A 12,854-nucleotide genomic window follows, 5' to 3' on the forward strand; every position below is an offset into this window, starting at 1 on the left:
CTTGTGGCTAAAGCCCAGTCAGCTGCTGGGTGTTACAGGCACTCCCTCAATACCCCCTTGCCCTGGTGGGATGGGTAAAAGGGCAGAAATGACAGGTTGAGATCCAAACACAGCAATAAGAGGAGTAAATAACAAGGAAAAGACACAGAAATAAAAGTCAAGTAAATCCCTGGGATACACAATACTGTCACCCAGCACTGGCTGACGTGGTGCCGAGCTCATCCCTGGGCAAGAACAGGCAGCAGCTGGTCAGCTGCCCTCTGTTTCCATGCTGAACATCAGGCTGAATGGGAGGCAGTGTCCTTTAGGCCAGATTGGGTCAGCTCTCTCAGAAATGCTCCCTTCCAGCTGCTTGTGCAGCTGCTCTCTGGCAGAGCATGAGACACTGGAAAGTCCTGGATTTGGGGTAAGCAGTGCTTAACTACAGCTGACACTCTGTTAACACCATTATTCTCAGAGTGAATTGAGAACACAGCACTGTGCCACAGTCTCCACTGCTTGATCCTGTCTTGGCACTTGCATACAGTTTTCGTTAAAACTTCCATGGAAATTTCTCCTTCAGTCAAACACTGAAGTGGATGACATCTCAGGAGCCTTCTCCTTCCCAGCACTACGAGACAGAAATTCCACCAGGGATTCTCACACTTTTCCACTTGTGTCTCCTTCCCTATTGACCAGCAGAGCTCTAGGTACAGGGAGGAGAAGCATGAGGGAAATGTGCTGCCAGCAGACCTCGTCAGAATGGCCTGTCACTCCTTCCCTGTGTCCCTTTCACCCTTTGCCATGGTCCCAGATGTTGTTCATCCCTGTGCTCATTGGGTTCCCCAGTTATCCCATGCAGATTTTGTCCCATGCAGCAGAGGACATGTGGATTTTCTTCAGAGCAGAAACAGCTGAGGCTGCAGTGGAGAGGCTGCAGTGGCCTGGGTGTCCTCAGCCTGTGAGCAGAGCAGCACAGAGGTGTCCCTGGCAGAGCATGAGTGAATGCAATTGCACTGCACAGCTGCTTTCAACACCCCAGGGCTCTCACGGCCTGAATCCCAGGGGCAGCCTCCACACCCCACTGGAGGACAAGCTCAGTCCTGCCAAAAAAGCAAATCTCCTTGTAGAGGCCAATTGTCAGGGCAGAGGGGACAATGACACAGATGCTCTCTGTCATTGCCCAGGGTTCCCAGCCAGCCAATGCCTTCTGTCATTTCTTGGCCAGCCCCACCCCGAAATGTCTCACCCTCACTCACTGCTCCCTCTGCACAAACCTTTGGGCAGCTCCAAGAGGCAGCTTGCTGACAGGGCAGGGGCTCTCCCGCCATGGTTCCCTGCTGTTTCTGTGTGGCCATGCTGGCCCCTCTGGGTAAGTGAACTCAACCCAGCCCTGAGCACCTCCACTCATCCCGCTGCTGCTCTCCCAGCTGTGCAGCCACTTCCTGGCACTGCTTCATCCTGCAGAGCTTTCTGCATGGAGGATCAGCAGGGAATGTTGGGGCAATGGGAATGCCTGAATCTTCTGCAATGGCCATCAGTTTGTCATTCTTTGTGCAGCCTGTAGATGGTTCCTGGTTTTGGATACAAACAGCCCAGGAATGCATCTTGCCTATTGAGGAGAGATAGGAAATTCACCTGCTGATCTGAAGAGCTGTGCCATGCATGGAACTGTTCCCTTGGCTGCCCAATCCCTTCTCACCCTTTCCTACCAACTCACAGTGCCTACTTGAGTTCTTATTTCATTTTTTCCTCTTCCTCACTGCTCCTACTTTTCCTTTCCAGTGTTAGCCCTGGAACAGTCTCCAGACATGGTGATCAAAGAAGGCCAATCCGTGAATCTGGAATGCTCTGAGAAGAAATCCTCTAACACAGCTATGTACTGGTTCATGCTGCCTTCAGAGAAGAATTCCAGTCTGACTCTACTGGCATCTGCAATACAGGGTGGTAATGCAGCAGTGGAGAAGGGTTTTGAGAGCCATTTCAAGAGCAGCAAGATAAAAGGAGACAGTATCACCCTCTCAATAGAACATGCCTTTCTCAATGACTCTGGCACATACTACTGTGCTGAGAGTGAACACAGTGGTGAGACTGCTGAGGGAGCTGAGCACAAACCTGTCCCTGCACAAACAGGACCTGCTTTCCACTTGTGGCTGCTGCACGAGGCAGGGTGATCACTTCTCATTTGCTGCTCTGCTTCCTGGCCTTGCCTTCCTCCTCTTCTCAGATGCTGACAGTTCATTTCTCCAGCCTTCTCTCCTTGCTACTCCAGGTCTCCCTCGGCATTTAAGTCTTATTTGCGCTACACTTGCTTCTGTCAGCCCTTCTTCTCTCTGTCTCCCTTCCCTTCCCTTGCTTCTTTCTGTCTTCAATCTGCACTCCATTGTCTTCCTCTTACTCAACTCCTGTCAACCCTGCACATAATTCTGACTGTCAGAAGGAGTGTTTGTGTGGGAAATTCTTGGTGCCCCTGTGCATGAAGGCAAGGCCTGGCAGGTGTGGCAGTAGCCAGCACCGTGTGGCAGCTGCCCACATGCTCCTCTGTTGCAGCGCCTTGTCTGTGGTTGTTCTGTGGCCAAGGAGTAGGAACAGCAGAGCACAAGCCTGTGCTTGCTCTGGTAAAGTGTTCAGTGGATCCCTAAGTCCCTAATGTAGAGTGGTGTCTGGGGCAGGATCCACCTGCCTTCCAGCACTTGATCCACATACAGTTTATCTTCAGCAAATATTGGATAAAAATTACAGGTTACATTAGCAAGCTGAGCAGATAACAGAAATTTCTCACAGGATACAGTGTTCTGTAGACCAGTGACTCAGATGAAGGGTAGAGAGTGTCCTTATCAAGTTCCCTGATAACACCAAGTTAGGAGGAGTTTCTGATAGCTGAGAAGGCTGTGCAGCCCTTCAGATGGGCCTTGAACACTTGGAGGGATGGGCAGAGGGGGATATTCTGCAATTCAGGAAAAGCAAATGCAGGATTTTATGTGTGTGGAAAATACATTATGAACCAGCCCAGGCTGGGGGCTGATCTGATGGTGAACAGCTATTCAGAAAAGGACCTGGGGTTCCTGCTGGACAAGAAGCTCTCTGTGAGTCAGCAATTTGTCCTGGTTGCGACGAAGTCAGTGTTGTCCTGGGATGCATTAGGAAGAGCAATGCCAGCAGGAGGAAGGAGGTGAGGCTGCACTCAGCCCTGGTGAGGCACATCTGCAGTGAGGTGTCCTGTTCTGGGCTCTTTGGGGCCAAAGAGACATGGAGCTCCAGGAGAAAGTCCAGAACAGGAGATGAAATGTGTTTAGTAGAGTGGGCCATCTCTTCGGATAACAAAGTCTGAGGGAGCTGGGCATGTTCTGCCTTGAGAAGAAACAATTCAGTGGCCACCTCATCAATGTCTACAAGTATTTGTAGGAAGGGTTCCTAGAGGTGGATCCAGGTTCCTCACAGCGATGCCAAGCACGAGGAGAAGAAGCCAAAGGCAGAAAATTAGGCACTGGTAGTTCCACCACAATCTGTGATAAGAACTCTGCACATTTGAAGACTCTGCAATGCAGCAGATTGGTCAAAGGTGTTGTGGAGCCTCTCTCTCTGCAGATATCCCAGAACCATCTGGATACAGCTATATGCCATGGTCTCTGGGATGACTCTGCTGGAGCAGTGACGTTGGAGCAGTGACGCCCTTAGGTCCCTTCTAGGCTGGCCCATCCCAGGATTCTGTCCTGCATAACACACACCCGTGCACAGCACAGGCCTGCTAAGGACAATCCAGGTCGTTCCCACCCTGCACATTCCCATGGTAACATCCAAGCTTCCCAGAGCCTAAACACAGGGCCCCACACAGCAGCCAAGCCTGTTCAACATCACTGACTCCTCAAATCCTGTGTCTTCTGCAAGGCTCCCCATGCACTGCCCTGCCCTCTGCTCACCCCAGGGAACTGGAGACCCTTGGCATGGACACATCAGGCACAGCCTCCGCTCTGCTGGAGTGCTGCTGCTGCTGCTCCTGTTGCATGTGGCAGGATGTGGGCTTCCTACAACGCAGCCCAATCTCTTTACTTCTTTCTACACCTTTTTTGAGGAATCTGGGGTCTTCCCTGAATCTTCTCTAGGCAGCCTGGGGAAATGAATGCAATGGGACACACTCAGAGCTGCAGCAGAGGATTTGGGAGGAGCTGCAGCCATTGCTGCTCTCCTCTGCTGACAGGACACAGGGGAACATCTTCACTGCAAAGCCCTTCCGAGCCCTGGGCACTGGCATCACTCCATGTCCTGTATGGGCCAGCCTCACCCTGCTGTGCACACAGCCCAGCACGGATGGGCAGAGGCTCTGCCAGAGCTCTGTGCCCAAACTCAGGGCACACAAACTACGAGTGTCCCTTCCTGCCTACAGGGATTGCCCACTGCCTTGGGCAAGGGAGCAAGGCTGTGGGGACACAGAGAGCAGAGGACATGGTTTTCTCCAGCTTTGTCCATTTGTGTCCTGCTGCTCTTTTGCAGACTGCTGCAATAAAGAGACAAGGATTATATCTGTTCTTCTCTGGCACAGAGAAGGTCAGGGTGTATCAGCACATCCTGTGGGGCACACCCTTCTCCTCAGAAATCTCTCCAAAGTGAAGTGTCTCAAAGCATAATCCCAGTGCAGAAGCAAAGGCAGCCTGTTCTCTCCTTGAGATCCCTCTCTGCAGTTAGAGAAGAACAGCTACAGAACTCTTCTCTGCCCGGCTCCAAGAGACACCAGCTCTGCAGGTCAGCAGCTCCTCACATACCTGGACAATACATCAGGCCTGACTGGGAGAGGCAGAGATTCCCCATTGCAGCTTGCAGGGCTGGCAATCTGTGAGTGTGAGGGACGCTAGGGAGGAGACAAACAGCGGGACACAGACACACAAACATGCATTCCTGAGATCTCCTTGTCTTCCCATCAATTTCTGCCACTTTGTGCATTCCTGCGCACACACTCAGGCTGCCCCACAGCCCCATCCTGCTCCGTGGTAGCTCTGAACTCTGGCACCTGCTGAAGTCCCCCCTACTCTTGCCCAGCCACGCTCGCACACAGCAGGAAGCCAGAGGAGCAGAGCACAAGCAGCTCATGACTGCCTGCAGGTGTCATTGCCCACCGTTGCTGGGCAGCCAAGAGCCTTGGTGACATTTCAGACTGACGCTGCCTCCCCTGCCCACCCACAGAGAGACGCAGCTCTTGCTCTGCACCTCTCCTCTTTGCACACCTCAGCGTCTGTGCTGGCACCAGGGGCAGGTGCCTGGAAGGAGGGGGCCTTTCTCCATGGATTTCCACCGGTTCCTTGTGGCCATGCTGCTGCCTGTGGGTAAGTGGGCATTCCCTTGGTCCTGATCAGCTGCACTGGAGCTGCTGCTGCATCCTCAGCTCTGCTCCCAGTTGCTGGCACTGCCCCTTCCCAAGGATTCCAGGGCAGGGCTGGGCAATGAACCAGGTGAGCTTTTCCACCAGCTATTTCATCAGGAAACTCTGCGAGATTCAATGTGGTTTTTTTCCTGCCCGATTTTAATACTTCACTTGAGTGTACCAAAGTCATTATTTCTCGAAACAGATTTACTGTTGCATTTGAAGTTGGTTTGTTTGTGGCTTTTGGAACCTATGTGTTCTTTTTAGTGAAGCTGGGCACTGGCCCATATCTTTCTGATATTCTGGTGCCATTCCATCCCATGGCATACTTCAAGGATGTGCATTTTTATCCTCTTCAATGCATTTCACTCCCCACCTTTCATCTCCTGTCTCTCCAGGCTGGGCCCTTCAGCAATCACCAGATACAGTTGTCCGGGTGGGAGACACCATCACTCTGGAATGTTCTGGACAGGGCAACATAGTCAAGACCATGTACTGGTACAAGTTACCCATGGAGAAGGATGCCAGAATGCAGCTGGCTGTGTATTCAGTGGAAGGTGGCAAAGCAGATATTGAGAAGGAATTCCAAAATCGCTTCCAGAGTAGCGGGACTAGGAACAACCATTTAGCTGTGCAGATCCAGCATGCCCTACTCAATGACACAGGCACATATTTCTGTGCTGAAAAAGATCCACAGTGAGTCAAAGGCTGGTGCAGCACAGCACAAACCTTTCCAGGCAAGCAGGGATCTGCCACCAGCACACACTGAGCCCTGTGTCTGAGAGAGCCCTGTTTTCTTACTTGGCCTCCAGCTCATCAGGAAAAAAATGGTTTGGATCTCTGGCTGTCCATCCATCTCTCCATCTTTCTGTCTGTTGCGTGGTCTCTCACTGTTCTTTTATTTTTTCCCATCTCTGAATCACCTTCTCACTCTCAATTCTTATTATACTCACTGTCTCCACTCTTTACTCTGCCATTCAAAAAATGCTTCTCACTTTCTCCTTTTCTTGTCTTTCTCTGTATCCCCCTGACTTTTCCACGCTGTTCTCTCATACCTAGTTTCTTCCTAATTTTATTCCCTTCCTCCTCCATCTCACCTTCCTTACAATCAGTTACATCAATTCAAGGCCAGGGAAGCAGGATGTGGAATAGTTCACATAGCACTTTCCCTCTCCACCACCTGGAAAGACAAGGCTCACTGTGCCTCAGCTCCCCACAGGTGTTCACCTTCCTCTCCTGCCGCTCTCACTGCAGCGCCCATGAGAGCCCTCACAGCTCTGAGTGCTTGGGCTGCTGTGGTGTCTTTCAGGCTCCTGCCTCCCTCTCACAGGTGGCATTTGCTGTGCTCACAGGGCTGATAGAGAAGAAGAGCTGTCACACAGCTGGCTGGGACATGGGGTGGGCCAGGCAGGGACTGAACCAGCCATGACTGGGGAAGACAGGAAGAGTGCATGAGAAAATTCCAGGCACCTCTGGGTGGCCTTTATCCCCCATTCCTCCATCTCCCAAGGACTTCAGAGGCAGGAGGGGAGGAGCCATCACTCCTCTGCCTTGCACACACTCAGACTCCCGTGCAAGCTCAGCACAGTTCTGTCCTTCCAACCCCAGCCCTCCCTCCACACCCACCCATGCCGAGCCTGTCCATTCCACCTGCTGCATCTCTGCAGGGTTCCTGCTTTCCTGCAGAAACAGAGTTTGTGCTGACACACAGTTTGTGTCATTGCCCAGGGTTCCCAGCCAGCCAATGCCTCCTCTCATTTCTTGGCCAGCCCCACCCCGAGATGTCTCACCCTCACTCACTGCTCCCTCTGCACAAACCTTTGGGCAGCTCCAAGAGGCAGCTTGCTGACAGGCCAGGGGCTCTCCCGCCATGGTTCCCTGCTGTTTCTTTGTGGCCATGCTGGCCCCTCTGGGTAAGTGAACTCAACCCAGCCCTGAGCACCTCCACTCATCCCGCTGCTGCCCTCCCACCTGTGGAGCCACTGCTGGCACTGCTGCATCCTGCAGAGCTTTCTGCATGGAGGATCAGCAGGGAATGTGGGGGCAATGGGAATGCCTGAATCTTCTGCAATGGCCATCTATTTGTCATTCTTTGTGCAGCCCGTAGATGGTTCCTGATTTTGGACTCAACCAGCCCAGGAATGCACCTTGCCTATTGAGGAGAGATTGGAAATTCACCTGCTGATCTGAAGAGTTGTCCCGTGCCTTGAACTGCTCCCTTGGCTGCCCAATCCCTTCTCACCCTTTCCCTACCAACTCACTGTGCCAAGTTCCAATTATTCCTATTTTTTCCTCTTCCTCATTGCTCCTACTTTTCCTTTCCAGTGTTAGCCCTGGAACAGTCTCCAGACATGGTGATCAAAGAAGGCCAATCCGTGAATCTGGAATGCTCCGAGAAGAAATCCTCTAACACAGCTATGTACTGGTTCATGCTGCCTTCAGAGAAGAATTCCAGTCTGACCCAGCTGGTTTATGCATATGAAGGTGCCAATGCAGTGGTGGAGAAGGGTTTTGAGAGCCATTTCAAGAGCAGCAAGATAAAAGGAGACAGTATCACCCTCTCAATAGAACATGCCTTTCTCAATGACTCTGGCACATACTACTGTGCTGAGAGTGATCACAGTGGTGAGACTGCTGAGGGAGCTGAGCACAAACCTGTCCCTGCACAAACAGGACCTGCTTTCCACTTGTGGCAGCTGCACGAGGCAGGGTGATCACTGCTCACTCCTTAGCTGCTCTGCTTCCTTGCCTTGCCTTCCTTCTCTTCTCAGATGCTGACAGTTTATTTGTCCATCCTTGTCTCCTTGCCACTCCAGGCCTCCCTCTGCATTTACCTCTTTTTTGCACTACACTTGCTTCTGTCAGCCCTTCCCTTCCCTTCCCTTCCCTTCCCTTCCCTTCCCTTCCCTTCCCTTCCCTTCCCTTCCCTTCCCTTCCCTTCCCTTCCCTTCCCTTCCCTTCCCTTCCCTTCCCTTCCCTTCCCTTCCCTTCCCTTCCCTTCCCTTCCCTTCCCTTCCCTTCCCTTCCCTTCCCTTCCCTTCCCTTCCCTTCCCTTCCCTTCCCTTCCCTTCCCTTCCCTTCCCTTCCCTTCCCTTCCCTTCCCTTCCCTTCCCTTCCCTTCCCTTCCCTTCCCTTCCCTTCCTTTCCCTTCAATTCCCTTCCCTTGCTTCTTTCTGTCTTCAATCTGCACTCCATTGTCTTCCTCTTAATTAACTCCTGTCAACCCTGCTCACACTTCTCACTGTGAAATGGAAGGAGTGTTTGTGTGGGAAGTTCTTGGTGCACCTGTGCATGAAGGCAAGGCCTGGCAGGTGTGGCAGTAGCCAGCACCGTGTGGCAGCTGCCCACATGCTCCTCTGTTCCAGCGCCTTCTCTGTGGTTGTTCTGTGGCCAAGGAATAGGAACAGCAGAGCACGAGCCTGTGCTTGCTCTGGTAAAGTGTTCAGTGGATCCCTAATTCCTCCATGCAGAGTGGTGTCTGGGGCAGGATCCACCTGCCTTCCAGCCCTTCATCCACATAATACATTTTATCTTCGGCAAATGTAGGATAAAAATTACAGGTTACATTAGCAAACTGAGCAGATAAGAGAAATTTCCCACAGTTTACAATGTTCTATAGACCAGTGACTCAGATGAAGGGTAGAGAGTGTCCTTATCAAGTTCCCTGATAACACCAAGTTAGGAGGAGTTTCTGATAGCTGAGAAGGCTGTACAGCCCTTCAGATGGGCCTTGACAGCTTGGAGGGATGGACAGAGAGGAACATTCTCAAATTCAGCAAAGACAAATACATGCTTCGTCCCTTGGGGATGAATTGCTCCATGCAGCAGCATAGGGAAGCACTGACCATCAGCTCTTCAGAGAATTTCCTGGGGTCCTGGTGGACAAGTATCTCCCCACGAGCCAGCAATGTGTCCTGATGTCCAACAAGCCAGTGGTGTTCTGGATGCATTAGGAAGAGCATTGCTGCCAGGGCAAGGGAAGTGAGGCTGCACTCTGCCCTGGTGAGGCACATCTGCAGTGAGGTGTCCTGCTCTGGCCTCTTTGGTGCATAAGAGACATGGATCTCCTGGAAAATGACAGGAGATGAAAGGTGACTAGTAGAGTGGAGCATCTCTTTAGGGAACAAAGGCTGAGGGAGCTGGGCCTCTTCTGCCTTGAGAAGAAAACACCAAGTGGCCACCTCATCAATGTCAACAAGGATCTGAAGGCAGGGTTCCTACAGGTAGATCCAGATTCTTCACTGTGATGCCAAGTACAAGGACAAGAGGCAGAAAATGCTGCACTGGAAGTTCCACCTTAATCTGTGACCAGAGCTTAGCTCCGGTGAAGACTGTGCAAAGGAGCAGGTGGCCTAAAGAGGTTGTGGTGCCTCTGTCTGCAGATATTCCAGAACCATGTAGAGATAGTCATGCCCCATGTGCTCTGGGATGACTCTGCTTGAGCAGGGAGGTTGGAGCAGTGACCCCCTGAGGTCCCTTCTTGTCTGGGCCACACCCCTCATGATTCTGTCCTGCATAACACAAACCCGAGCACAGCACAGGCCTGCTCAGGGCTCTCCATATGTTAAACAGGGCCAGGAGGGAGACCAGCTCCTTTAAAAAGGCCTTTATTAAAGACAGCTCTGGGTGGGGAACCCGAGGGGTCGCGCACACCGCCACTGCTCCCACTGGACGGCGCTGAGGAGGAGGAGTGCATCTTTGTCTTTCGGCAGAGCTGGGGCTTCCATCCTCAGGAGAGTCATTAGGAAGGCAATATTGGCTCGTAGACCAGGGGTATCCTCCAAGCTGGGTACTATCAAAATTATGGTGACAGGACGGAATCTGGCTCTGGTCAAGAGTGGGTGATTTAGTGTGGTTCCGGTGGTTTAAAGTCAAAGTTTATGTGCTGGTTTGTTGTTTTGAGAGGATTCATAGAGTTCCCACAGCCTCTCCTTTGAATTCAGTCCGGGTGCAAGGCCTCCTGGGAGCAGGGGAGCAGGGAAGTGGGTCCTGATGGGAATGGCTAATAATCCCGGGTGAGATGGAAAGGGGTACAAACACAGAGTATGACGGGGAGAGATACAAATACAGGGTAAAATAGTAAAATCTAACAGCAGCAAATAAAGGCAAGTCTTAGAATTCTAACATTCAATGTTTAACAAGAGACTAAGATGCCGTACAAATAGAGAGTATGATGAGGAGAGATACAAATACAGAGTAAAACAGTAATATTTAACAACAGTAACTAAAGGAAAGTCTTAGAACTCTAATATTCAATGTTTAACAACAGACCAACATTTCAAATTAAGACCTTATCAACTTCATTAACATCAACTACCAATTACTACTCTGAAAAATAACTGTCATCTCCAGGATTTCATTATTCACAATAAAGGTGGTTCCCACCCTGCAGATTACCACGGTAACGTCCAATTTCCAAGAGCCTAAATACAGGACCCCACACAGCAGCCATGGCTGTTCAACATCACTGACTCCTCAAATCCTGTGTCTTCTGCAAGGCTCCCCATGCACTGCCCTGCCCTCTGCTCACCCCAGGGAACTGGAGACCCTTGGCATGGACACATCAGGCACAGCCTCCTCTCTGCTGGAGTGCTGCTGCTGCTGCTGCTGCTGCAGGTGGCAGGATGTGGGGTTCCTACAACGCAGCCCAATCTCTTTGCTTCTTTCTACAACTTCTGTAGAGGAATCTGGGGTCTTCCCTGAATCTTCTCTAGGCAGCCTGGGGAAATGAATGCAATGGGACACACTCAGAGCTGCAGCAGAGGATTTGGGAGGAGCTGCAGGCATTGCTGCTCTCCTCTGCTGATAGGACACAGGGGAACATCTTCACTGCAAAGCCCTTCCGAGCCCTGGGCACTGGCATCACTCCATGTCCTGTATGGGCCAGCCTCACCCTGCTGTGCACACAGCCCAGCACGGATGGGCAGAGGCGCTGCCAGAGCTCTGTGCCCAAACTCAGGGCACACAAACTACGAGTGTCCCTTCCTGCCTACAGGGATTTCCCACTGCCTTGGGCAGGGGAACAAGGCTGGGTGGACACAGAGAGCAGAGGACATGGTTTTCTCCAGCTTTGCCCATTTGTGTCCTGATGCTCATTTGCAGACTGCTGCCATAAAGAGACAAGGATTATATCTGTTCTCTGGCACAGAGATGGTCAGGGTGTATCAGCAAATCCTGTGGGGCACACACTTCTCCTCAGAAATCTCTCTGAGATGAAGTGTGTCTCCAAAAGGATAATCCCAGTGCAGAAGCAAAGGCAGCCTGTTCTCTCCTTGAGATCCCTCTCTGCAGTTAGAGAAGAACAGCTACAGAACTCTTCTCTGCCAGGCTCCAAGAGACACCAGTTCTGCAGGTCAGCAGCTCCTCCCGTACCTAGACAACACGTCAGGCCTGACTGGGAGAAGCAGAGATTCCCCAATGCAGCTTGCAGGGCTGGGAATCTGTGAGTGTGAGGGAGGCTAGGGAGGAGACAAACAGCGGGACACAGACACACAAACATGCATTCCTGAGATCTCCTTGTCTTCCCATCAATTTCTGCCACTTTGTGCATTCCTGCGCACACACTCAGGCTGCCCCACAGCCCCATCCTGCTCCGTGGTAGCTCTGAACTCTGGCACCTGCTGAAGTCCCCCCTACCCTTGCCCAGCCACGCTCGCACACAGCAGGAAGCCAGAGGAGCAGAGCACAAGCAGCTCATGACTGCCTGCAGGTGTCATTGCCCACCGTTGCTGGGCAGCCAAGAGCCTTGGTGACATTTCAGACTGCCGCTGCCTCCCCTGCCCACCCACAGAGAGACGCAGCTCTTGCTCTGCACCTCTCCTCTTTGCACACCTCTGCGTCTGTGCTGGCACCAGGGGCAGGTGCCTGGAAGGAGGGGGCTTTTCTCCATGGATTTCCACCGGTTCCTTGTGGCCATGCTGCTGCCTGTGGGTAAGTGGGCATTCCCTAGGTCCTGATCAGCTGCACTGGAGCTGCTGCTGCATCCTCAGCTCTGCTCCCAGTTGCTGGCACTGCCCCTTCCCAAGGATTCCAGGGGTATGGTTGGCAGTGAACCAGTTGAACATTTTCACCACATAAAGAATCAGGAAACCCTGCAAAGCTACAATTAGTTTTTCCTGCCCGATTTTAATACTTCAATTGAGAGTACCAAACTCATTATTTCCCCAAAGAGATTTACTGTTGCATTTGAATTTTGTTTCTTTGGGGATTTTTGATCCTATGTGTCTTTTTCAGAGAAGATGGGCACTGGCCCATATATTTTTGGTATCCTGGTGTGATTCCATTCCATGGCATACTTGAAGGATGTGTATTTTTATCCTCTTCAATGCATTTCACTCCCCACCTTCCATCTCCTGTCTCTCCAGGCTGGGCCCTTCAGCAGTCACCAGATACAGTTGTCTGGCTGGGAGACACCGTCACTCTGGAATGTTCTGCATCAGGGAAAACTTTTGTAAACATGTACTGGTACAAGTTACCCAAGGAGAAGGATGCCAGAATGCAGCTGGCTGTGTATTCAGTG

The 12,854-nt window shown here is 51.7% G+C and overlaps 1 gene segment (V, D, J or C); it reads left to right on the top strand.

Moving 5' to 3' along the window:
* The first annotated feature begins 1,308 nt into the window (after positions 1 to 1,308).
* The window catches only part of LOC131096908 (T cell receptor beta constant 2-like), a 39,168-nt gene continuing 27,622 nt past the window's right edge, over positions 1,309 to 12,854 (top strand). Inside the window, 2 exon segments of the C gene segment in view lie at positions 1,309 to 1,351; positions 5,734 to 6,031. Of these exon segments, the coding sequence occupies positions 1,309 to 1,351; positions 5,734 to 6,031 (341 nt within the window).

The sequence above is a fragment of the Melospiza georgiana genome, chromosome 2 (genome assembly GCF_028018845.1).
Source record: "Melospiza georgiana isolate bMelGeo1 chromosome 2, bMelGeo1.pri, whole genome shotgun sequence".
NCBI classification, from domain to species: Eukaryota; Metazoa; Chordata; class Aves; order Passeriformes; family Passerellidae; genus Melospiza; species Melospiza georgiana.